Here is a 25,536-nt window from a genome sequence, read left to right as displayed (position 1 = left end):
AAATTATAATGAAAATGTTTTGTATAAAATTCTAAATTCTGAAATTTGGTCTTTATGGCTTTGATGTAATGTCATTAATTTGGCAGATGTCAACTTTGAAGGGATAATACAATTATTTAGACATATTTAGCAGTAAAGAGTTATTTTGTCTAATTGAATGAAATATATTTTTGTACAATTAACATCTTTAAAAACACGTTTTTCCACTTGCTCTGGACAATGTGATTTTAAGGTATTCATTGTAAATAAAAATGATTACAGTATCACATTGATTATAGACAAAATTTAATTTCTTTTACTTCTGAAAATGACTAAATAAGAATGTCCCTTTAACGGTAGTTTTATTTTTACTTTTAATGACTGTCCACTGCAATTTATTTATTTTTTTTTTAACTTATGCTGCTTTATGTATTGTACTAAATGTGTCTTGCCATAAATGTGATTCAGCGATAAGAGTTTGGGTGAACTATTTTAGTCAGTAACACTACTTTAAACTTTTTTTTCAATGCAATGAAGTTCAGAACAGGAACACCTAAAATAGGTCCATTGCCTACTCACAATTGCAAAAAAAAAATAGAAAAGAAAAACGCCTTAATTCTTAATATATTTTGCCATAATTATGAGTTTGAGATTAGAGTGTGTTACACTTACTATAGTCATTCACATTTTTGACCAAAGTATGTATGTTTCCTGTTACATAATAACTGCTCTTTTTTGTAAAGAAAAATAAATCAATACAAATCCTGTTAAATTCTAAAAACTCACAACGGTTTGTTTCTACAGTCTGTCATTTTTCAAGTAGAAATGTTTGCTAAGATTAAATACTGTATTGTGTTCCACCTGATTTATTCTTTATAACTGCGCTGAATTTGAAATGAAAATAAATTCAAAATATATAATAATTCAGTCATGGTCAAATTTGAACGTATTGTACATAATCAGTCTTTTTTGTAACCACCATTGAGGTTTATTTGGCATGGGGAAAAAGAGGTATTGAACATCCCTAATTTCAATTTCATGTTGGTGTTATCAGTGGGAACCGTTTTCACAGCAGCTGGGGCGGAGCTTCTTACATGGGCGGAGTTTGCTCCCTCACCAAAGGGGGAGGTGTCAATGAGGTAACCTTTGAATTGCTAAGTGCATCTAGCTGCTCCGAGCCACCATAGAGAGCGCTTGATTTATAATCATCTTCTCTGGTCAGACTAATCCAATAGTTTTGTTGTTGTCCATTTGTCTCTCTTTATCAGTATGGAAAAACAGATGAGATGGCCATAACGCTGGCTCAGTCCCTGGGGCAGAACATTGGCATCTTCTCTGATAAGAAGAGGATCCTTAATGGTGCATTTTCCTTCTTAAATCCATCATTCATAATCCTTGTGATTTCTATCACAAGTTTTACCGCAATTGATTTTTTTTTTCTACAGGAGAGTGCAAGTGTGACGATCGTTGGTCAGGTTGCATCATGGATGATGTTGGGTAAGTAAAAATGTTCATGAAGACACTAACTGAAAGCCCCCCCCTCCCCAACGAAAAAAAAAACATAATAATGTTGCAGTTAGAGAACCCACCAGCAGGTGTCAGCCCATGACTATTGTCTGTAGTGTTCTTTCATAATGCTGTTACAAACAAAACATGTAACTGTGTCATTGTGATTTTGTGTTGTGCGTTTGTCAACACCCCCTCTTAAATATTTCTTGCGCTTCCCCTCTATCCCAAATGGGACAGCAGGTGAGCAGAAGCCCGGCTAGAACATTGCTTGTGCTCTTCTGAACCACAGCCTTGGCAGAATGGTTGTCAGCCATCACAACCAAACGTCTCTCTTTGTTCAAATGATGTCAGCAAAAACAGTCTCATGCGCCTTTAGTCTGTACCGACTGTATTTGGCATTATTGAACAATAATTTTCATGTATGTTATCAAGTGGACACCTCATTAAGGATACCTAATCTCATATGAGATCCAATATAAATATTCTGCCAACAAAACATGACAACTCAGTTATGAATGATGCTGTCAGAAAGGTATTCATTTGACAAGATGCTTAGTTCTAAACATCTTTCTTATATTGAATGAATAGCTTTAGCAGCATCAGTCAAAACTGATTATTTTTACACTTGTAAGGGCAGGATTTTGAAACGAAATTTATACTGGAGCTCATCAGCTTGTGCAGGTGTACCTAATGTTGTGGTCTGATTCTATATGTCTTCTTTTTTGGCAAAAGTCGGCGGTCAGTCAGCTTAGTTTTAATTTATTTTCCGTATTTCCTCAAATAGTGGCTGTCACTCTATAATAGACACCATGCCTCAAATAGTCACTGAGAACTCATAGATATAGTCATTATATATTTAAATAACATGTCAAGAATTAAACACTTAGCAACATTGTTTTTGTTTACTTACAATTCAATGGAATTGATTTTGCTTTTCTTTGGCCACCTTAGGGCCGCATAATTCCAACTAGTTCCAACCGCTGGCTGCAACGTTTTGTTTCGACCATAAGGTGGAGCAATGCTGTTTTTTTTGTCAATCATCAAACAATAAGAATGTGATATTAAAATAAAACATTGTCCATTCTGTCAGTGGCAGACTCATTCTAATATGCGCGTGGGCAAGTTTTGTTCTCTGCGCCTGCAGTTGCTGCTAGGTGCTTCGCATTAATGTGGTAAGCTACATTTCAGCTTGCTTGCAAAGAATGCAAATCACTTTACATTTATCAGCTGTGCCCTCTGGCCATTATTTTAAAGTTAAGCTTCCCGTTCATTGGACACTCAACTCTCACGTGACCTTCCATCTTCGCGTCTTTCTTCTGCTCTTGAACGTGCACTCCCACCCACAACAGAAGCTTAACAATTTATGCCACACACAATGACACATAATTGGATTGACCATAAAAACAGAAATAATAATTCACTATGAGTGTAATAAATTGATTGCAATTAATCCGACCCCCCTAATTTTCTGTCTATATGTGTTGCTCCACTGTTTATGTTCAAATATTTGTTCCTAAAGCTTTGGTCCCCAACAACTGGTCTGCATCTCAGAAACTGTGAGGAATAAAAAACTTGTAGTAGAGCTTACTGCAATATGCGCTAAAATATTTGCCTGAAAGTCAAGGCAACCAAAAAATAAATAAATAAAAAATCACAAAAAACACACTCAAATCTCAAGGCACATCAATTTGTTCCTCACCATCTGCAGCTGAGCCACCATTTGTGGAAATACTGTTCTTTAGGTAGCTTCACATTGGTCTTCTCACCATCTTGTGTCATCCATATGTAGTCGATTGATACTGTCTGCAATGTCAGTCTCATCATGAACAACCCGACTGGAAACTCACACCTTCTTTCCACACCCCCCTCGATTGGGTTCCCATCTAACACATCCAGTTCAGTACACCTGCTAGCTTAGCGACGGCAACATGTGAAGAGGTCACGTGACAGAACACTCTGTCATCTGTCTTCTCACTCAAATAGACTCAGTGGTATTTCAGACATTTCAATGTATTCAGTGAGCGCCCTCAGCCATGTCCATTGACGCCGACTTTTTTTTTCTCTTCAGCGTCTGCATGTCTGAGCAGCCTAACTCCTCTCAGTGTTCTGTTTTCACAGGTTTGATTTGCTGTGTGTGTGTGTGTGTGTGTGTGTGTGTGTGTGTGTGTTTGTATGAGAATGAGACAGAGATGTCTCAATGGTGCAGAATTCTGATACTATTTTTTTGAGTAATAAAAAACAATGATCCTGTGTAAGGGCTAGACAATAAATGTTCCACGTCAATTAAGGTTCTTGACAAACTAAGTATCACTTATTCCATTCCCAGTTCTATAGTTATTGAGTCATAGAAAGGCTCTCCTCTCAACTGTGAGAATTCCAAGTGACAAATGCTGACATTTATGCTATTGGCGCGTATATGCTGTGGTTGTGCTGAACAGCTTCTACCTGCCCAAGAGGTTCTCGGACTGCAATGTGGAGGAATACTACAACTTCCTAAACAGTGGTGGAGGAACCTGTCTGTTCAACAAGCCTCTCAAAGTATGTCTACAACACAGAGTACAGTCATTTTCTCCACTCAGATTCACGTAATAATATATAAAGATGTAGTTTCAAATCCAAGATGGAAATGTTTCCACTTTTATTTTGATGAATAATGTTTTGTTTTTTTTCTCCAGCTGCTGGACCCTCCTGAATGTGGCAATGGCTTTGTGGAGCCAGGGGAGGACTGCGACTGTGGCAGCCCGGTGGTGAGTTTCTGTCAATTAGATTCGATAGGAATTTAATGATAGAGCCAGACACAATTTTTCATCAGTACTACTGGGAGCCAAAAAGAAGCACGCACTTTCGAAAAAGATCTATGAAAATAATTCAAGTTTAAATATAGACAAAATGTCTATATATCAGTTTTTATTGCACCAATATGCATCATAATATCGTAGGGCTCACAAACATTAACTTTGGAGAATAGTTTACATTTTATAAAGCATTATAATCAAACCTCTGTTGACTCAGTTCTATTTACTTGCAATTTCACTCAAACTCAGTGTGATGCAAGCTCTCCTTTCCAGTGCTTGTCCTTTTCTGAATTTGTGTGAATTGGTGCTTTGGAGATCTTGCCTACATCCCGAGATATTGGGAGAAATCTTGCTTTTTTTTATAGTATCCTCAAAAATACGCAAAGCTTTTAAGGTTCATTCAGTTTTTTTTTCCTGAAATTACCATTGTGCCATATAGGGTTAAGCTCTATGGAGCTTGTCTGCCATCTAGTGGTTAATCGTGATATTACAACTTCAAACTAAACTCACACTGAAGCACTGCTATTTGATAGGGAAAAGTCTGGCTCTCTAATGGTGCAAAATTCTTTATTATTTTTTTTAAGATCCAAACATTCTTTAAAAATCACTGATAAACTTCCATTGCAATTTTCCAATAAAGGGGGGACCCCCCCTCCCCCAAAAAAATATTTAAAAAAACCAATGTATTTATTTCAAATAAGAAAGGGACCCCTTCAAGTTTGATAATGCAGCCTGTAGTGTGCTTTTCTGGATACATTTGTAACAATTAATGTTTTTGTGATAGCCTAATTACCCAGCAGCAGCATCATAGGCTATCAGACTTGGGAGCCTAATGAAGCATGATAAATGATTCAAGTTTGCCAAGAGAATTGTCTGGTGAAATGTTATTAAAGGCAAGCGTAACATGAAATAACCATTTGACTGAATCAGTATTTAAAAAAAAAGCTGCTCTCTTAACAGGAGTGCGCACGAGAGGGAGAAAACTGCTGTAAGAAGTGCACCTTTACTCAAGGCTCGAAATGCAGCAACGGACTCTGCTGCAATAACTGCCAGGTTGGAAAGGATTCGCTCCCAGGCCCTTCTTTTTGAAGAAGCCCCCTGTAAATGATGATGTCATTTGTTTTGCTCCCACAGATGGAATTCATGGGGGTCGTGTGTCGAGATGCGGTGAACGACTGCGACATTCCCGAAAACTGCACGGGAAACTCCAGCCAGGTGAGCGCAAGACTTTCGAACTCTAAGCCAAACTACTCGAGCGACCAAAAGATCTTCATGTGGTCTTTCTTTGTTTTCGCAGTGTCCGCCAAATGTGCATAAGATGGATGGCTACACGTGTGAGAAAGACCAGGTGAGACAGTCCCGCAACTGTTTGCAACCAAGGTTTTGCTGTACATTTTTATTGTAGTTTGCTATACTTTGTTACACATACTTTGTGTTCAATCTTGCACTCAATAAATACTGAATGTCATACAGGTATTTTGGGGGAAAAAAATACATTAACCTTGTTTTGAACATTTATATAAACACTCTTCATATGTACACTATTCCTCTTTAGGGCCGCTGCTTTAACGGGAGGTGCAAAACCAAAGACAAACAGTGCAAGTACATTTGGGGAGAGAGTAAGTGCAATATGGTATACTTGTTTGGTTCATTAAATATTTCCGTGTTTTTAATACAGAGGGAGATATATTCCACTAGCCATACTTCCATATTTTGGAAGACCATTTGCTATTCAAACCTACAACCTTTCACTCAAGCAAAAGTCTCCTGCATGCTTGGTACATGAGGCGCACTCTCAATCTGTGACATGGTACAATGTGGTTTACCGTCCAGAGGCCACAGCAGCTGATAAGTTCTGTTACGAGAAGCTCAACATCGAGGGCACGGAAAAGGGCAACTGTGGGCGGGACAAAGACACGTGGATCCAGTGTAACAAGCAGTACGTTTTCTTTTGTTTTTTAAGGTGGCTTTTACCTGTGCGTCGTTTCTGTTCTCTAATTTTCACGTGGGTGTTTCAGGGATGTTCACTGTGGTTATCTTCTGTGCTCCAACATCTCACCTGCCCCGCGACTGGGAGAACTTCAAGGAGGACTGACCTCCTTCTCAGTGGCGAGACACAGTGCCTCTTTGGACTGCAGGTACGCAGTCAGTGTTAACCACAAAACCAGGGTTAACCACCAAATTGACTCTATGCGCGTGTGCGTGTGCCAGTGGCGCTCACGTGATGATCGACGGAGACACCGACCTGGGCTACGTGGAGGACGGCACGGCCTGCGGGACAGATCGCATCTGTCTCAACCACAAGTGTCTCACCATCCAGCAGTTCAACTTCAGCACCTGCCCCGGGACCACTGACAAAAGCATCTGCTCGGGACACGGGGTACGAAAGCGCTCGTGCAGTCAGGCGTCATCAAAGATTCATACGGGTGGCCTCGTGCTATGTGATGATATAGGACGTGACATGACACGAGTCTGTTTTATAATATATTTTAGATAATATGTGTTATGTGACGGCTCGGTGGCGCAGTGAATAGCACGTCCGCCTCACAGTGAAAGGGACCCGAGTTCAAAATTCACCATGCTCCGGCCTTCCTGTGTGGAGTTTGCATGTTCTCCCCGAGCCCGCGTGGGTTCTCTGTGGGCACTCCGGCTTCCTCCCACACTCCAAACACATGCATGGCAGGTGCAGCGGACATCCTAAATTGTACCTCAGGTGTGATTGGGTGCAGAATGGTTGTTCGTCTCTGTGTGTCCTGCAATTGACTGGCAACCAGTTCAGGGTGTCCCCCGCCTACTGCCCAAAGGCAGCTGGGATAGGCACCAGCAAGCCTGTGGCCCTTGTGATGATAATGGATATGTGAGTCTGTCCAGTACAATATGACCTATATAATATATGAGCTTTTAATATAATAAGATATGCTATGTGAGTCTAATATAATATAATTTAATATAATATGATATGTGATACAATTTGAGTGATTCTAAAATAATTGAATTTAATATGATATGATACAATATGAGTCAGTTTAATATAATATAATTGAATATAATAAGAGATGCGAGTCTGGTTCATATGATATGATATGATATGATATGATATGATATGATATGATATGATATGATATATGATATGATGTGTCTGTTTAATGCAATCAAATGATATATGACAAATTATATTATCTTGTACTATGGTGTTTCATATTATATTACGTTATAGAATCAAGTTTATTGCAATTGCACTTAAAGAGCAATTAAATTAATCTAACCCTTTCAAGAACCATAAAAAATAATGACTAACAAAGTGTGATATAATAGAAAAGACAAATTATATTACATCAATATAAATTACATACCAATATTGATGTAATGCCATGACAAAAACAAGAAAAAATAAAGAAAACAAAAATCTGTGTACCTTAATGCAAACAGCAAAATGCAAAGATGAGGTTAGAGCAGCACATCTGAATATATCACAACCCGCTGTTTGCGTTCTTTTCTTCTCTGCAAAGAACTACAAACGTGACCTGTTTAGCTGTATAATTTTGTCCAAAAAAATGTATTCATCTTCACGCTCACAAAACCTTCAGGTGTTTTTTTTTTTTTTTTTTTTGGTCAGACGCTGGAACAGATTAATGGTATTACCAGTCATTTCAAAGGGTAAAAATGATTTGAGATATGGATGTTTTGTGTTATGAACATCCTCGCAGAATTTATTAATCTCACATCTCAAGTGAACTCTATCCCTTTCCCGTTGCGAGCCATCGCTGACTTCGTGACCGTAATCGCGTCTCTCCAATCCATCCGACGGTCGGCGTTAATTCAAATTTGCGTTTTGACGTTCATTTGAATGCAGGTGTGCAGCAATGAGCTGAAGTGTGTGTGTTACCTGGGCTGGGCCGGCGAGGACTGCAACTCCACGTCGTCCCTCAGCTATCTTTTAGTTGGACCCACGGCCTCGGTTTCAGGTAGCGCTCTCGCTTCGTTCCTACGGTATCCGCTTTATCTCGTCCACATTTAACTTTTATTTCTGTTGCTCTGTTTGAATATTTCATGCTTCTGTTCATCGCCATTCACTCCTTATGTTTTTCTTTTTTTTTTTAACACATTCTTTGTTGACAGGCCGATGTCTTTGGCGAAGTCGCTTGAGGTTAGATTTGAGTGAATTTTATTGATTCATTTTTGCCTGGAATTTCCTGATTCTTCCTCCTCTTGCCATCCCAAATTCAATTTAGGGATCCTACAACTCCCTTAAGAATAATAAAGATTAAGAAGCTATTAGTGGTTAAGCCCTTGTCCCTCTTTTGCTCCGTCAACACTCTCCTTTTCAAATGTGTGTGTTGCGTGTGCTTTTGTTTGTCGTCTACTTGCTTGAACGTGCGCAGACAATAACACAAGCGTGTGTCCCTCTTGCTGTGCGTCAGGCATCACCAGTACCAACATCATCATCAGCGCCATTGTTGGCTCCATCCTCTTCCTCGCCCTCATACTGGCCGTGACGGCCTGGTGCTACAAGTGAGTGATTATGCAACGCGAAAGTGTATTCTTTTCACAACTGCCGCTTTATTAGGTACACCTGCGCAATCGAATGCAAGGCAACTGGAGCTGTGTCCAAAATATGATCCAAACATAATAATGTGGAGCATTTAAAGACACTTTTGATCGGTGGTTCTCAAAGTGGGGTTCACGGACACCTGGTGGTCCGTGTCCTCACTGCAGAGGGTCTGTGAAAGAATTTGGGTTATTAATTTGGGATGCATCACATATGGCATGATAAAACTTCATAATAACGCTCATATTTCTTTATTTATCCCCTGTGCAGTATTTTTTCCAAACTAATCTTTACATCAAAGGCAATTCACATCAAAGAATTAGCGTTGAAAGAACTTACCGTACTTCCCGCGCTATAAGGCGCACCTAAAAGCCTTCATTTTTTTCAAAAGCTGATGGTGCGCCTTATAATCAGGTGCGCCTTATATATGGATCAATATTGAGATTGGGATTGGTAGATGGGGAATGAACTGATAAAATAAGCTTTACCTGCAGCTCCTTTGTGGGTTTACAGTTGAACAAGGTTGCTCATATTAACATTGAGTTATTATGCTATTGAGAGTTTAGAGTTATTTGAGGTATTATTGTTATTAATTTGAGTATTACTATACTGTGATTAAAAAACTGAAAATATGTCATTAATTGAGGGTGCGCCTTATAATCCAGTGCGCCTTATATATGGAAAAAGTTTGAACATACGTTATTAATCGGGGGTGCGCCTTATAGTGCGGAAAATACGGTAGTAGGGAGCTGAAATTTCACCCAGACAGTGACAAAATTTCAGAGTTCAATAATGCATGATCCCTTTGTTATCAAACTACAATGTCTCGGGGTTAAAATGACCCGGAAGTGTGTGTATCCAATGTGTCAAAGACTCTCAGGTAACACCCAATATGCTTGGGTCATTTTTGCTTATTTGGTTAAAAAAAGAATAATATACAATTGTATTTAAAAATGATTCAATCGAATTGTAACAAAAACGCATACAAATGATATTTTAATGAATGTGTGGATTATAAATTAACCAAACAGAAGCCTTGACCTGAAAAATGCAGGCAACATGATTTTAATTCTCAGATGGCTCCGTTTGACTCACAACTTAACAGCAAGGTTGATGTCGATGCTATAAAATATTTTGGAGGCATGCTTTCGGTGTACCTAGTCTGGTTATCGACGCATGAATGTGCATTGTTCTTTGAAGGAGATATTGGGCTTGAAGCTATGATAATAATAAACATGGTGATGATGCAACACATTTGGCAGCAGTTGTGTTCCAGTGCTGAGTAATGCTCCGCCTCTTCACAGGAGTTATAAGCGGAGATGCTACGTGGAGTCGGAGGTTCATCGAAGATTCTGCCGGTTTGTTCACTCAACAAAATTTTACACGCGCTGAGCATAAATGTTTAATGAAGGCTGTGCTTGTTTATTCTTAACTGTTGCATTTTCTGGGCCCAGTTTGCTTCATATTTACCTGTGATTGCCACACATCACTTTTAGTTCTCTTACTGTATGTCAATCGTGATGGCAAATTAGCATCGCTGATTAGCAAGGTTAATCAAGAAGTTACTAAAATGAGCTTTTTCAATCCAAAGACATTTTAGCGTTTTTTTTTTTTTTTTTTAGAGTCCAGGCTTTTAATCCCACTCTATTTCAAAATATTTTCAAGTGTTTGGCGAATGGGAGGTCTAAAAATGGCTGGAATTAAATAAGGTAAGCACTGCTTAGTACTACTTTTGATAGTTAACTACTAAAGGAAGATTACTTTAGGTAATGAAGTACTAAGGTAAAAGACTAGGGAATTAAGAATAAAAGTATTCAATTACTTGAAGTAATTAAGTACTTACGCAATCAATTACTTGGTTGATTAAGCACAAAGGTAATTGATTACTTTGGGTCATTAAGTAATAAATTAATCATTTATTTAGTTTGGGATACTTTATTAGGTATTTAGTAAGTAATTAAAGTGGGTTTTAAAGTAGCTCAATTACTAATAATTAATCATCTATTACCAGCCATGTTTGGATTGTATTTAGCCAAACACTTGAGAAAAAAATGACAATAAATAAATCAAAAACCTGGGATTAATGTATAAAATGTAAATGTAAAAATATGTCTTTGGGTTTGAGTATTGATATCGATATAAAATAGAGAGTCTTTTAAACAGTAAAACACTTACTAATTGAAATTGCATTTTGTACATTTTATGAAACAAAAACTAATTACAATTATGGTCAAAATGTCCATTTTTTTGTCTGTCAATTGACTTCATATATGAGCTTTCAGGGTTTATTTTAAATGTATTTACTTATGAAGGAAAGGCCAATAGTTTTCGGAAGTTGTAGTCTACTCAACTAATTCTCCAAACATAAATACAAACCAAAAGAACAATCCTAGAAACAATAAAAACTAATTTGAGAGAAAAAGTAACTTTGATTAAAAAAAAAAATGCATGTAATTGGATGCATGTAATTTCTTCATTTCAAAAGAGAATGCATGTTGCACATTTACAAACTTGTATCTATATTTTCTTAAAAATACACAAAATTAATATATTTTAGTCTGGCTTGCTTGCTTGTAGGGAAAAATCAAGAAAAATAGCAAGTTAGACCTGTAATATTTACGGTCATAAAAGAAATTTCCTGTAGAGTGCGATTTTTTTTTTCCTTTAAAAAAAAAGGAAAAAGAAATGCAAGAAAAAAACCAACGTAAATCTGTAAAGGAAAAAGTTATTGTCCTAAATGAAAATCAGCTCTAGAGTGAAGGTTCGATAACCGAACCGCGATGTAGTGGGGGAACACTGTATACTGCAGTGATGGATAAATGAAGCTTCACGAAGCACTCGTGATACTTTTGGACTCTTCTAGACTCTGCCCTCTCTTCAAAGAATTCCGCGCACGAGTGTTCATCTTTCAACCAAGAGCACCATCTAGAGGAGTTTCGAAAAAGTACAGATGCTTCACGAAGCTTCATTTTGCTCCTCGCTAGAATACTGTAATGTATGGATTGGTTGCAGCAGCGCTGGAAAAGAGAAAGACAAAATCTTTGCAGTTTGTATGTGGAGTACGTCCCGATGACGGGCGTGTGTGTCGTACGCGCAGGCAAATGCCGCCGGGCGACTACGCCACAAAGCCGAGCGACGGCGACTCGTTCTACAGCGACATGCCGCCCGGCGTGAGCACCAACTCGGGCTGCAGCTCCAAGAAGAGGTCAGCGTGTCTGTCGCACCTTCAGATATGCGCCCTGTCCTTCACTCCTTCCATCCCGTCCATTACGCACAACCTCTCAGTGTTTGGCTTCAGGTGTGCCATCTCGCCATCTTTCACTCATTCACGCATTTTTCTGACGGTGCGTGTGTGTATGTAAGCATAAGCGGTAACATTGGCGCCATCTTTCGGTCAGGGCGGTCATTTTTGTTTTTGTTCATCTTTTTATTCTTGTTATTTCCTCTTCTTGTTGCTCTTCAGTCTTTTTCTTGTGCTTTCTTGTGTTCTTTTGTCTTCATCTTTTTCTTGTATTATTGCTTTGGTTTTCCTCTTGTTCTTTTTCTTGTTCTTTTGTGCCATTGTTCCTCCTCCTTCTGCTTTCTTTTTCTCATTCATCCTTCATTTTGTTTTCTCGCTCCTTCATCTTCATCCTCCTCTTCATTTGTCTTCCTCTGCTTTTTTTCTATTTCTTTTTCTTCTTCCTTATTTTTTCTTCTTACTCCTTTTGTTCTTCCTCTTACTTGTTCTTTTTCCTGTTCATCTTCTTACTCCTTCCTTCTGTTTTCATTTTTCTCTTATTTCATGTTTTTTCTACTTTCTTTTTTTTCTTGGTCTTCCTCATTCTTCTTCACCCTTCTTCTTCTTCCGCTTTTGTCTTCTTTTTTCTTATTCTTTTTTATTTCTTCTTCCATATCCTCTTTTTTTAATTGTTCTTCCTCCTCTCTCATTCTTGAATTCATCCTCCTCTTTTTCTTCTTTAATTTCGTTTTCAATGTATTTTTCTCCTATTTTTTTTCCATGTTCTTCTTCCTCTTTGTTACTCTTCTATTTTTTCTTCTACCTTTTTTCTTCTGGATCTTTTTTCTTTTTGCTCTACCTCAACCTCCTCCTTTTTCTCCATCGTCCTTTTTCTTCTTCCTTTTTCTTTTCTCTTTAGTTTTTATCTACATTCTTTTTTCATTATCATCCTCCTTCATCTTCCACCTTTTTCTTGCTCTTTTTCTTGTTTTTCTCCTTTCTTTTCCTACTTGCTTGCCATCCACCTTTTCTTCCTTGTTCTTTTTAACGTATTTTGCTCCTCTTCCTCCTCATTCTTCTTGTTCTTCTTCTTTTACTTTCTCTTTCTTGTTCTTTTTCTTGCTCTTCATTCACCTCATTGTTCTTTTTCTTATTCTTATTCTTTCTTATCTTCTTTTGATTTTCTGTACAACCATGATTTTTGCTGTAAAACTGATCTTACTTTTTCCTTGTCAATGTCTGCCCAATTCTGAATTGTAAAGCTTCCATTTCATTTTTAGTGTCATATCATTGAGCTTAAAGAGTATCCTGTCACTTTTAGCCATCATTTGTCAAATCTGCATTTTGACTGCCACAAAAAAAAAACAAAAAAACGTAAGGTTTGACATCCTTGTTTGTGCATGCATCTGTAGATCTAATGGGCTGTCCCATTCCTGGAGCGAGAGAATCCCAGACGCCAAACACATCTCCGACATTTGTGAAAACGGCCGACCGAGGAGCAACTCGTGGCAAGGTAACGCTCAACGAAAGCCGCAGGAACTCGTCCCTCCCGTACACGCCATGACTTTTGTGTCCGTCTATCGCCAGGAAACATGAGTGGCCATCGCAAGAAACTGAAAGGGAAGAAGTTCCGCGCTCGCTCAAACTCCACAGAGTAAGTTCCATTTGATGAGCGGCTGTGAGCTTGGTCATGTGACAAGGGAGGACAAAAAGTAATAATAATAATAATTTGGAATGGACAAACTTTATTCAATGTATTTGTTTTTTGTTCATTAATCATTTATATCACTTTTTTTTCTTTCATTGCAAATAATAGGAAAAATATCTTAAATTAAGCAATTTTACATTATAAATGCTATGTTTTTTTAAATAATCATAAGGTTACCTAGGATGCATTTTTAAATATTAACATTTGAAATAAGAATTATTATTGTTGTGACGAATAGTCATATTTTACTGAAAAAAAAACAAAAAACGCCTTTGATCACCAAAGTTTGTCCACTCCTGCTTGAAATGGTTCAGTTTTGACTCTGTCAATACAAAATATGTCCACCGTAGGCGTATTTAACAAAGTGCTCTCATGAACGTCAGGTCTTATTTACCGTATGCCTGCGAATGCACCGTGATGACAACCATGTGCACGGGCTGCGTATCTCTTTGCATCGCAAGCTTGCCACCGACAAGAGAATGATGTAATCGTGTAACCTAGCCTTGGAATGCACAATGCGGGGTGGTGTGTGTATGTGTGTGTATGTTTTTATGTATATGTGTGATTTTTTTATTTTTCTTCTCTCCCATGGAGTTCATCCACTGTCCAGTTGCATCGTGCTGTCCGTTCAGGATGTCTCTGCTCTGCTCTCTTAAAAAAATGTCTAATCTTCCTCTCCCCGTCCCATCACTTGGCTCCTTTTCATTCCTTCTCCTCCCCTTGTTTGTGTCTATCACCCCCTCCCTTCCCACAGGTATTTAACCCCTCACGACAAAACAGAGTATTATGATGTAACTAAATGGGTAGAAGATGTGAATAAAAACACGCAAGGACCATACCTTAGGTATTATCTCGGATTGTGTCCTGCTTGTCCGGAACCCCTCGTCCTCCTCCTCCTTCCCCTCACTGTCTTTGCTTTCATTTGTGGCTTTGCCAAGCAAATTGAAATGAATCAATCCAAAAAAAAAAAAAAATCAGTATCAGTACGGGGTTGCTGCTAAGCATTTAAAAAAAATGTCAAGGTTTGTTTGTCTGGCGCTTGTTGCTTTTCCATAATATCTTTTTGTGTAATATGAGCGTACACGTTTTCTCTTTCGACTCCTTCGCGTTCACTTGCGTATGCATGTTAATCGTTGTGGCGTCAAAGTGTGTGTGTGTCAGCCCAGTGTGTGACTGTGTGACCGTCACTGTGCTCCCCCGGGTTGCCACTCTGAACACTGGGCCCACAACTACATTGTTTCCATAACAACAGAGGAGAGATGGGGGTGGGGCATTCACTGTATTCAAATGCCATTTATTCGCTGGTGAAGTGGCTTGAAGTAAATATTTCTAAACTAATTAGATAATGGGATAAATAAATACATGCATACATACATACTGTACATACATACGTAAACAGATGAATAGTGTTTTTAAAATGTACTTTACTAAACCAGCATTTGACTATAGATTGATTTATGTTGCACAATAGAATTATAGAAAGATTATTCTATTTAAGTCATTTATATTGTGAAAAGAAATGAATGTAATTATTTGGTAAAAACCCCAAAATATTTATTTAATTTAAAGAGCAGAGCGCTGTGTCATGGAGTGACATTTGTAGTGGTATCTAGAAAGATTGTATTAACAAACTCCAGGAGATAACTGTTTAACAATGTTTTGGTTTGGTTTGTTTTTCCGGCTCGTCTGTCAGAAGTTTGCGTCACTAATGATACTTTTCACCGAGATAAAAGCTTTGCACATCTTGGCAAAATACTTTCAATTTTCTGTCAGGATTTTCATTTTCTACAGTAATAGATTGAATTTGTTGAGCTCTTAATGTGTTTAACACCGTTGCAATTTAATAGTGTTTTCAAATGTTTGGCTAATATTGTATAGGTATAGGAGGATAGATACTTGATTTTTTTTTTTTTCTAATGCAATGGATGTTATAAATCCTAAATGGGCAGTCGTGGTAATTCTCCAAACTATTTCTTTTGTGAAGTTTCCATAATGATTAATAAACCAGAATGTAGAAAGTCCTCCTGAAAGCCTCATTCAGTCAAAAATAAATACCTTCTAAATTTGACGTACCACAGGCAAAAGTGTTGTGAATAAACCTTGGAACATTAAATAACTCCCAAATACATAAATGAGGCTTTTTAAAAACTAACTTCCCCTTCCTTGCTATTCCGCACTCCCTGAATGAAAACATTCTCCTCTGTCTTTCTCTCCTCCACATGTTGTCAGGCTCAGGTTCATTGTGGCTCCTTGACTTGTCAGTCAGTCAGTCAGTGTCTCCCGCCGAGGCTGCTTTAGCTCTTTTCCCAGCACTGCTCTAGTGCGCTCCATCTTCACACTCGGCGCTCCTCACACTTTGGAAATGTGGTGATATGAACTGCAAAAAAACTGAAAAAAAAAAAAAAAAAATTGTGGGAAGCATGATGTGCACTCACACTGCTGGGAAGTGATCTGCTATCTACAAAACTGTCCTAAGGTTGCCCATACAAGCTGATGATGATCTGGTCTTATGTTTGCTTCTGCCGACAAGCCATAGCAGCATTTAGGGGCAACGTTGACCTTTGACGTTTTGTATTTATTCGTAGCAATACTCAAGTTTTTGATTTTGGAACTTTTCTTTCCATGGCAGGACCCTTTCCCCCGCCAAGTCTCCCACTTCTTCAACAGGATCCATCGCATCCAGCAGGAGATACCCTTACCCCATGCCGCCTCTGCCCGACGACCAGCGGAAAGCAAACAGGCAGACCGCCAGGGTCAGTCGCTCTGCATGCCTGCCAACCTACACTACATAACTACCTGAGCTGTCAAACTTAAAGTTCGGGGCCTTTATCCGTCCCGCCACATCATTTTATCGGCCCGCAAAAGTAAATCATCAACTTCCATGATTCTTGCTAATGTCTATAATCATATTTCAAATGGTCATACAGTATGTAATAATTAATACCGTGGACATATTGCAAGCATTTTCTTACAGGAACTTGCACATTATTAACTCATTCAGCACCATGGACGAGAATTCTAGTCTTTTAAAATGGTAAGAACAATGATAAATAACGTTTTTTATGAAGAAGAGTTGACACCCTTGACTAATGCTTACCTAAAATAAGGCAATTGAGCACTGTAGTGCTAACAGTGACCATTGGATGGCAGTGTTTCCACACTTACAACACAGCTATTACCTACATCAATTCTAACTGAAGAATGGAAGTCAATCTTTCATATGGCAGCGCCCATATTTACATCGACATAACATACAATATTTTGTCGGCCTTGAAAGGTGAGTGAAAATTTGAAAAATAGTGGCCCAGTCGAGGTTTTCTTTTCCAATAATACTTGGCACTGAAAGAGTTAACTTATTATTCTTGGAAGTATTACTGTTGGCTTTTGATTTGAATGATGTTAACTCCATAATCATGTTCATTCTTGTCGATTGGTGGAAACTAAACAGAAAAAGTGAAGCGGTACTATAAAACAGAAAAAAGGATTCATTTAGTACAATATGAGCAATAAAATGAATTATACATCAATTTCATCCCCAAATATTGCTCACGTACTGTGCACTCTAATACAACAATTCCTGTACGATACATGACATGGCTCTATTGATGTTTTTTTATTTTTATTTTTCAAAATTTGCTTTTCTACTCTTTACAGCTGTGGGAGACATCAATATAAGACCAGAGGGAAAAAAAACGTTGTCACGCGCACACAACGGCAGTGAAACAAAATGGACTTTGAACATAGACCAGGATGAGCAACGAACATCTCATCATTCAAGAAGCCAGATGAATCATGGGCGGCACAGTACCGGAGCTCAGAACTACTCTCGCTCCTCAAAAAAAAAAAAAAAAAAAATGTAATTAACAACCTTGAGCCATCCTTGCCACCCCCCCATGTGGTCCACGCTGCATCATCGGATCAAGTGGAGCATTTGTGGCTTCAAACATGGAATGCATGAAGCAGCGCCAAAGGACCCTTTTGAACACAAGGCATGCGAGGGGAACACTTTTTCACAACATCTCTCCCTCTCTAACATCTCTCTCTCTCTTCTCTCTCCCATTATAATTAACAATATTGCATCATCGCTCATAAAAATGGAAGTTGAACATGCACCGCGCTCCTCCACGCTGTATGTTGTGTACATATGTAAAGCACATTTTTTTAAATGCTGTGTGACCACTAAAACTTCAGTCTCCACTCACAACAGAATGTATAAATATATTTGGTCCACTTGAAGGGAAACATTTAGACAAGGGGTTCTCATTTTCTTTTTTGATCCAGTAGAATTAGGATTCAACATTGATCGCGTAGTTAAAAAGTTGTCCTTTTATTTCCCCAAATTTTTAGTGTACCTCTCACTCTGTGTTAAACCCTTTAAGTGCACTCCTTTCCTAGACCCTCCATATCCATTTTTAACATGGCGCTACTGTAGGGGTTGATGTGGATCTAGCTCGTCCAATAATTTATCAACAACGATTAATAATCCAGCCAAATGCGTTAAGTCGTTGCCTGGCAGCCCGCTTAAAATCTAAATTTGGCGTCTATAGCTGTCAATGGCAGTGGGAAAAAAAAGTGGAAATCCAAGTTAGCATGTGGTTAGCACAATGCTAGAATACTTTGTAACTTGTGCTACTAAGATTGCAACATGACTAATATTTACACAATTGTATTTAATAATTCATTAATTGCATCACATTTTAACCAATTTCCAAACTGAGTGAGATGACAGGGAAAAAAGTAGTTTACACACATCAAAAATTGTGACGTCTCGCCTGGTGTCTGTTGTAGTACCAAGACTTACCTGTGAGAGGCAGCATGGTGCCAATTGCAATGAGATAAAAAAAAAAATCTTGAAAGAAGAAATGCAAAAAGCGAGGCAAAGCTGTTTGATTTAATCTTATCTCACAACACGATTTTACAAATTCTTCTCGCCAACTTTCTTGTGGTGAATACTTTAAAGAAACAAAACACAATTAGTTAGGTAGTTTCTTAAAATAGCTATCTTTCTGTTTAATGTCCCAATCTTACTAGTTAGCCAGCTAATCTAGCTAGCAGTCTACCACGGTTTAGACTAGAGTAACCCTGTTGATCACGTGCACAAAAACAAACATTTAGTGTGCCTTTTTTTTTGTTTTGTTTTTGACCAATTTTTGAGTGGGGAGGGCGGGCACCCACACTACAAATTAATCACTCAGGATGATATTTTGGAGACGTGATAATCAAGCCTTTGTGGGAAAAAAATAAAGCTCAAATTTTAGCGCCATGATAATGTCATCAAATCTAACCAGGAGTGTGCATTAGCAGCGGGAACAATGGGGAACCTTCTTCCTCAAGTTCTCAGAGGGCCATACTGAATTTATGAAGAAAAAATAATCGTCACAAAATGACGATTCGCAAATGATAGCTATTTGTGGGTTTGTTTAAATGAAATGTTCCTCTGTAGTTTGGTTTGGTTTGCGAATTGCATGGCAGGTCAGGTAAAACGCCGTTTGGGCCACAGGTTCCCCCGGTCTGTAATGTAGAGCTTGTAAGGCCCAACAGCTAGTGGTGGATAAATGAAGCTTCATTGAGAAATTTTGGACTTCTCTAGATGGCACTCACGCTTCAAAGATGCAGCGGAAGTTGAATACCTTTCCAGTTCACAACTGTTGATCTTTCAACCAAGAGCACCATCTAGAGGGGTGAAAACATATCACAAGTGCTTCACGAAGCTTCATATTTCCCATCATTACCAGCAGCATGATAGTTTACACCGAGTTATTCCTTTAGGACACCGATTTCAAACTCAAGGCCCGGGGGCCAAATGCGGCCCGCCACATCATTTTATGTGGCACGCAAAATGCTAATTATGACTAAATATCACAAGTTTTCAATTTTAAAAACATTTTGGGGGAAACAATAAGCATTTTTTGTGACCAATTTTGGAACAGTTTTTACTGGAAACTAGATAAATATGTGACGATCATATTTAAAATTGATTGGACTTCACAATCCGTCAGAAACTAGGGGTAGAATTTGGCCCACAGTTCAACTGGGTTTGACACCCCTGCATTAGGAGGAACATAACTGGAAAGGAGCATGACGGAGAAACACAATTAAAAAATCGATGATTTCCAAAAGGTTAAAAAAAAAGTCATGTTTGCTATTTTCCACTGGAATTTAATGAAACAAAATGTAATTTATCCTTTGTACAGTTACGTTGTGGTTTTTTTAAGCACATTTGTAATGTATGTCCGCATTAGGCTTTAGTGTTCATATGAAGGGCACCCTTCTTGGATTGATAGCGCGACCACCGTAGTATATTTTTGATTAAGTACCTTTGTATTCTTGGCATTATGTGCAGCAGCGGTGGCTCACTAAGTACTCAAGTGCTTTATTGTATTTATGTGTTGATGACTTTGACACTTTCTTTTGCCCCCCCGTGCTTGTCGTTGACCATGAATGAGATTTGCCTTCGACCGGAACTCTTCATCAGCATCGCAAACTTTTAACGTTAACAATAATAGTAATAATGATACATTGCATTCAGTGAGATGTGTTTGTCTCGATGTCTTGGAGAAAAAAAAATTCACCTGACGGACACGCGCAGACTGTCCGTCGATCGAACGTATTCCCCGAGGACTACGAGCATCAACGCGTCATATCAACACGTCACACGCTTTGATTTAAGAGTGTGTAAGAACACTTTGGTCTTCTGTTTGTGAATTAATGCTGCCTGTATGCTGTACAGACTGATGCAAAAATCAACTCCCCTATTTTTTCCTCCTAATTATTCTGTATTGTAATATTTAATATAAAATAAAACTTTCATCGACATTTGTTTTGTTTTGTTTTTTTACACCAAATGCCTTCGATGTTTTTTAGCCTTTTATTTCATATTTAAATCAAAATGTAACGTGACTGAAATGACAAGCATCTAACAAAAGCCCGTTTGAATTCATTGTAAAACGTCATCTGAAAGAATGATCTACATAAAACATTTTCATGGCTGACCTGTTAGTCGTGAGATTCACAAGATCATATTGTGACGAGTTGTTACCTAAACCTTAAGTATATCTGTTGTCATCAGTTGTGATGGATAAATGAAGCTTCATGAAGCACTTGTGATATTTTTGCACTTCTCTAGATTCTCCAAGATTTTGGATCAATTTTGATATATTTCAAAATCATTCCATTTTGAAAAATATATGAACTCATTCAATGCCAGGGACGTATTTTCACGTTTTTTTTTTTAAGAGTCCGGACAATCGATACTCAAGTACATTAAAGGGATACTGTGTAAGTTTTTCGTTATGGTCAGCGGGAGGTGCTGCATTTACCATTGTCTGTAGCAATAACAGACATGGCAGCCTCCGGGGAAGTCCCCCCCCCCCCATGTAATATCATTTAATAAGAACTAGACCTATGATTTTATTTAAAACATACTGTTGGTCGTTGCAGGGACAGTGTGTAAGATTTAGAGCGTTTTGTCATCACGGATAGCAGTAGGTGCTGCAGGTGCTTCATTTACCATCGTCAGTAGCTGTTAACAAACATGGCCGCCTCTGAAGAAGTGCCACCCCCCATTTAATTTAATTTAACGATAACTCGACCTATGATTATATTTAAAACATACTGTTGGTTAGTAAGAACACATTCATTTGCAAGTTTTTGAAATTTGCATTAATGTAATTTATTACTTTTGAATGAAAAACGGTCGGAATCTTACACACTGTCCCTTTAAGAACACATGTATTTGCAGGTTTTAAAATTTATAATCACTTATATTCTTTTTTAATGAAAAACGGTCTAAATCTTACACAGTGTCCCTTTTAAGGACATTCATTTCCAGATACTAAAGTATTGAGCACAAATTAATATACCATGAAATTAACAAACACACACACAGGCGCATTTGTTCCAATGTAACAAAACACTGCAGGTGTTCTTAATACGTGTGTATTTGCGATGGTATTCTCCTTTTTAATCTAGATGAGACTGCTTTGTCAGATGAATTATTTCCAATGTACGGAATGTACCAAACACTGACCTTGCCCTTTTTGAACAGGAGAACGATATGGTCAACCCTCGCAACAATGTACCAACTTGTGGAACATTGGACACTCACATGAGTTCTTGTACCAAGCGTGGTCTGAAGAATGCAGACAAATAGTAGGCTACCAAGGTCAAATACTTATTGTGGTCAATAACATTTTTTTTTATTAGGTATTTGTGTTTTACTTGAATTACTACTACTTTCTTCAACATCCCCCACACAAAAACACAATTTCACAGAAACATTGTTCTAATTATATATATATATATATATATATATATATATATATATATATATATATATATATATATATATATATATATATATATATAATTTTTTTAATTTATTTATTTTTTGCTCTGGAATAGGTTTTACTTGAATTACAACTACTTTCTTCAACATCCCCCACACAAAAACACAATTTCACAGAAACATTGTTCTAATTATATATATATATATATATATATATATATATATATATATATATATATATATATATATATATATATATATATATTTTTTTTTTTTTTTTTTAATTTATTTATTTTTTGCTCTGGAATAGGTTTTACTTGCAATTTGCAAGCCTCACGAGGTGAAATTCTTGGGAACGATTTGGATGGAACACTTGAGAAATGTTCATCTGTACCTTACATTCTTGAGTCCTTTTTGTGTCTACCTCGCTTGTCACCCTGGTCCCTCGTGTCAGCGAATCATCTCCCTCCGATCCGTTGTGTCTTGTGCAAGTGTTTATTGTCGTCTCGTTAGTTGTGTTGTGTTTAGTTCACTGCTGTCTTTCAGTTTGCATCGGTTAATTAAGGTAAAGTATTGCGATGTTTGGCTGTAGCTTTGAATCTTTCTTTTGGATTTTGTATAGTTATTGTTTGAATATAACTGTCCCATTTCCTTTTTTGGGGGGGGGGGATTAAATTCTCTTTGAGAGTACAGTACTTCCTGCCTCTTTAATTCCCTGCATTTGGATTCACATACCACGCCTAGAACGTGACAGGTTATTATCATAATTGTAAAAGTAATTTTGAATGCTTATTGTCAAAATAAAATGCCATTGTGCTTGCTCAAAATTGTGTTGTTTTTTGTTTTTTTTTACTGCATGTCTGTGTAAATATTCTACCATTGCATTCAAGTCATGGCTACCCTCTAAAGTTAAATCAAGGCAACTAGACTTTTGTTGGAATTGTTGTGCTTTTTGCTTGCTCTTTGCTATGTGCTTGATATGTTTAGTGAGCTTAATAAAGTCATAAAAAGGCATATTAAACTGATAGAAAATACTTTGTACAGATGATAAAAGTGTCAAAACAAATTATTTACCATTTTGTTGTTTTTTTTTCCTCTATTTTTTTATTGTTCTTTTTTTTGTAATTATTCCTGAATGTATTACAAAATGACTAAAGTCAAAACAGTTAAAAGCATCCTTCCAATTCAGTGTATGCAGATCTTGGTGCAAAAGTTTGGACACGCCCGGATCGGAAGTGAAGAAAATTGTGAAAACGAAACTTAGTCAAGCAAAATGCGAACGTGTCCTTGGCTGATAATATATAAAGAGTGCAGCGCGCTCGCTCAGTTATTCTCTCTCTCACACACACACACACACACACACACACACACATTCAGCGGGATAGACTTCACTACTCTACACAGAGATGAAGATGAAGACTTCCACCCTGATGATCATCTTGGGCATCATGGGAGCTTCTGGCTATCCCATAAACAAAGGTATACACACTCATGCACATACGATATAGTTGTTATGGGATGGGGGATTTACAAAGAGTGACTGCAGTTACTGTTCACTAATATGAACTATAATGATAGCTCTGTTTTTATCTTGGTCAATTTATTTCAATTTTGTCAATTTATTTCATACGTTTATTTCATATGTGTTTGTGTGTGTGCAGGTTTCTACACCAACCTAAACGGGGAAATGATCACTCTGTCTTCTCCTGATGAAAATGGAATGACAGAGTATTACGTCCATTACGCCACTGACTCTTGGGAAGGTGAGAAAAAAGAAAGCAAAAATCACAAGAGGTCTCCTTTAATAGTGCATATATTGTTTTTCATTTTAAATCCCTGTGATGATCCTGCATTTAAATCCTATACTATATGTACAGTATTTTATTCTGTTTTGCTTTATCCATGTCCTCATCTAATATTAATAAACAGAGGGGGCATATTCTACCATGCTTGTTTCCAACCCAAAAAAAAAAAAAAATGTCTTTTCAGGTAGAGGAGAAGTGACATTCTACCCACTTGACTACAATTTCGGCCCCGGCAATAATCAGGCATTCCCAAGCGGTGAGATTACGGAGAGATCAATCTATTTATTGTATCAATAAAACATTAATATATACATCCACCAATGTGGTATCTGCCTATAATCAATCTATGTATCTGACCATGCATCAAGTGACCTTTCTTCCACCTCTCTCTCCATTAGGTTTGACCATCTGTCTGCGCTACTGCCTTGACATCAAGACATGGCCCCGCACCATCTTCACCCTCGGCCCGGACGGCCAGACCCCCTTGAGTCTCACGTCAGCCCCCAACGGTGACTTTTGGTTGAACGCGACCACCTGGAGCACGAGATTCATGGCCAACGAGTGGTCCGGAACCAGAGTTGCGGACGGACAGTTGCCCAGATTGTGTCTGGCTCTTTACCCCAACTATGGCATCGCCAGACTCTACAGAGGAAGCGGCGAGCGATATTTGGCATGGCTACCTGAGAAGGTACATTGTGTCTTTCCATCCGTTTGTCCATCCTCAAAATGTTGACCCAATCCCAAATGATATGTGTTCGTGTCTTCAGTATGCGTTCGCTGGTGAGCCTGCGATCACAATGTCTGGTCTGAATGGTCATGTGACAGACCTGCAAATGTGGGATTTCCCCTCTGAGGACAACATCTACCAGTACATGACCAATGGCGACTACAAGTAAGTAACTATCATAACCAGAGGTCAAGTCATATGACCTCTGATGATTGCAACACAAAAGGAAATGTCCTTACTAGCTTTCCCTCTTTTTCCCCCCATGGTCCAGAGGCTCCGTGCTGACATGGTCTGACATCGGCTACAAACTGGAGGGGAAGGCCCAACTGGAAGAACTTCCTGTCCGTCCTGTCAAGAGTGAAGACCCCAAAAGTGGAAAATGACCTGAAGGGAGGCGCAAAAAAATTGATGCTTAAATAATTGTTTTGATTGTCTTCATCCATCTACAAGATTAAAAGCCTTGGCTTTGTTTGTTGTTCCTTCAAAATATCCTAATCCAAATATGATCCGCACCTGATTTGTCTCTTGTATATTTGTGTAATCACTACAAAGTAGAAAATAAAGGCATGGCATAAAAATGGCACTTTTTTCATTGTAATAAACACAAGAAACATTACTATAAGCACCGAACGAAAATGGTGATACACAAAGTGTTTTTATTGTTCTTTAAAGGTATGTTTTGAATTACATTAAAACAATATTTTATTGTTATATTGAATGACATTTTGAATTCAACCATTATTTATGAACTGCGACAGATATGTAATGATTGTATCACAAAATAATTTAGATTTTTGTGGATATTAAATGTAATTTGACACCACTATCCTAAAATTATATGGCATCATCGAGATTAGGCTGCAAATTCCCCTAATAATGCTAGAGTAGACAATCAAAAAGATGAGCTGAGCGTGTAGACTGGCGGCTGTCGTCTACGGTGGCCGAAAGGGGAAACGC

The 25,536-nt window shown here is 38.0% G+C and overlaps 2 protein-coding genes and 1 long non-coding RNA gene across 9 annotated transcripts in view; 2 read left to right on the top strand and 1 right to left on the bottom strand.

The window, feature by feature from the left end:
• The window catches only part of LOC148426525 (disintegrin and metalloproteinase domain-containing protein 22-like), a 65,060-nt gene extending 44,484 nt beyond the window's left edge, over positions 1-20,576 (top strand). For 2 of the 7 annotated variants that reach the window (XM_088409558.1, XM_088409562.1), the window contains 21 exons: positions 1,034-1,118; positions 1,248-1,338; positions 1,425-1,476; positions 3,927-4,026; positions 4,164-4,235; positions 5,244-5,336; positions 5,418-5,498; positions 5,581-5,631; positions 5,839-5,902; positions 6,117-6,222; positions 6,302-6,421; positions 6,495-6,663; positions 8,137-8,248; positions 8,705-8,795; positions 10,137-10,190; positions 11,696-11,776; positions 11,930-12,130; positions 13,465-13,565; positions 13,640-13,706; positions 16,390-16,513; positions 17,415-20,576. In XM_088409558.1, coding sequence (XP_088265684.1) covers positions 1,034-1,118; positions 1,248-1,338; positions 1,425-1,476; positions 3,927-4,026; positions 4,164-4,235; positions 5,244-5,336; positions 5,418-5,498; positions 5,581-5,631; positions 5,839-5,902; positions 6,117-6,222; positions 6,302-6,421; positions 6,495-6,663; positions 8,137-8,248; positions 8,705-8,795; positions 10,137-10,190; positions 11,696-11,776; positions 11,930-12,130; positions 13,465-13,565; positions 13,640-13,706; positions 16,390-16,513; positions 17,415-17,435 — 1,936 coding nt within the window. In that variant the 3' untranslated portion in view covers positions 17,436-20,576. Of the gene's footprint in view, positions 1-1,033; positions 1,119-1,247; positions 1,339-1,424; positions 1,477-3,926; positions 4,027-4,163; positions 4,236-5,243; positions 5,337-5,417; positions 5,499-5,580; positions 5,632-5,838; positions 5,903-6,116; positions 6,223-6,301; positions 6,422-6,494; positions 6,664-8,136; positions 8,249-8,402; positions 8,431-8,704; positions 8,796-10,136; positions 10,191-11,695; positions 11,777-11,929; positions 12,131-13,464; positions 13,566-13,639; positions 13,707-16,389; positions 16,514-17,414 lie in introns of those variants that run through there. The other 5 variants (XM_088409560.1, XM_088409561.1, XM_088409559.1 and 2 more) reach the window with 5 other exon arrangements.
• Positions 5,647-6,695, bottom strand: LOC148426526 (uncharacterized). Its single transcript, XR_015864992.1, has 3 exons — positions 6,529-6,695; positions 6,258-6,415; positions 5,647-6,180 (listed from the first exon to the last, which is right to left on the bottom strand). It is a non-coding gene; the product is annotated as an uncharacterized LOC148426526 (long non-coding RNA).
• Positions 20,577-23,361: 2,785 nt separating the features above from the next.
• Positions 23,362-25,159, top strand: LOC148426524 (uncharacterized). Its single transcript, XM_088409796.1, has 6 exons — positions 23,362-23,526; positions 23,709-23,810; positions 24,037-24,108; positions 24,251-24,540; positions 24,620-24,744; positions 24,851-25,159. The coding sequence occupies exons 1-6, from the start codon at positions 23,454-23,456 to the stop codon at positions 24,960-24,962; spliced, it is 774 nt and encodes a 257-aa protein (XP_088265922.1). The 5' UTR covers positions 23,362-23,453; the 3' UTR covers positions 24,963-25,159.
• Positions 25,160-25,536: the final 377 nt, after the last annotated feature.

Source organism: Hippichthys cyanospilos, chromosome 3 (assembly GCF_059441005.1).
Source record: "Hippichthys cyanospilos isolate Australia breed blue-spotted pipefish chromosome 3, RoL_Hcya_1.0, whole genome shotgun sequence".
In the NCBI taxonomy this organism is placed as follows: Eukaryota; Metazoa; Chordata; class Actinopteri; order Syngnathiformes; family Syngnathidae; genus Hippichthys; species Hippichthys cyanospilos.
The sequence above is the reverse complement of the archived record's forward strand: the minus strand, read 5'-3'. Positions and strand labels throughout refer to the sequence as shown.

What these genes read in the sequence shown, in the direction of transcription:
- LOC148426524 (XM_088409796.1), top strand. Translation starts at nt 23,454, where the DNA reads ATGAAGATGAAGACTTCCACCCTGATGATCATCTTGGGCATCATGGGA. An exon ending in TGGCTATCCCATAAACAAAG is followed by an intron (nt 23,527 to 23,708) that starts GTATACACACTC and finishes GTGTGTGTGCAG; the next exon opens with GTTTCTACACCAACCTAAAC. An exon ending in ATGACCAATGGCGACTACAA is followed by an intron (nt 24,745 to 24,850) that starts GTAAGTAACTAT and finishes CCCATGGTCCAG; the next exon opens with AGGCTCCGTGCTGACATGGT.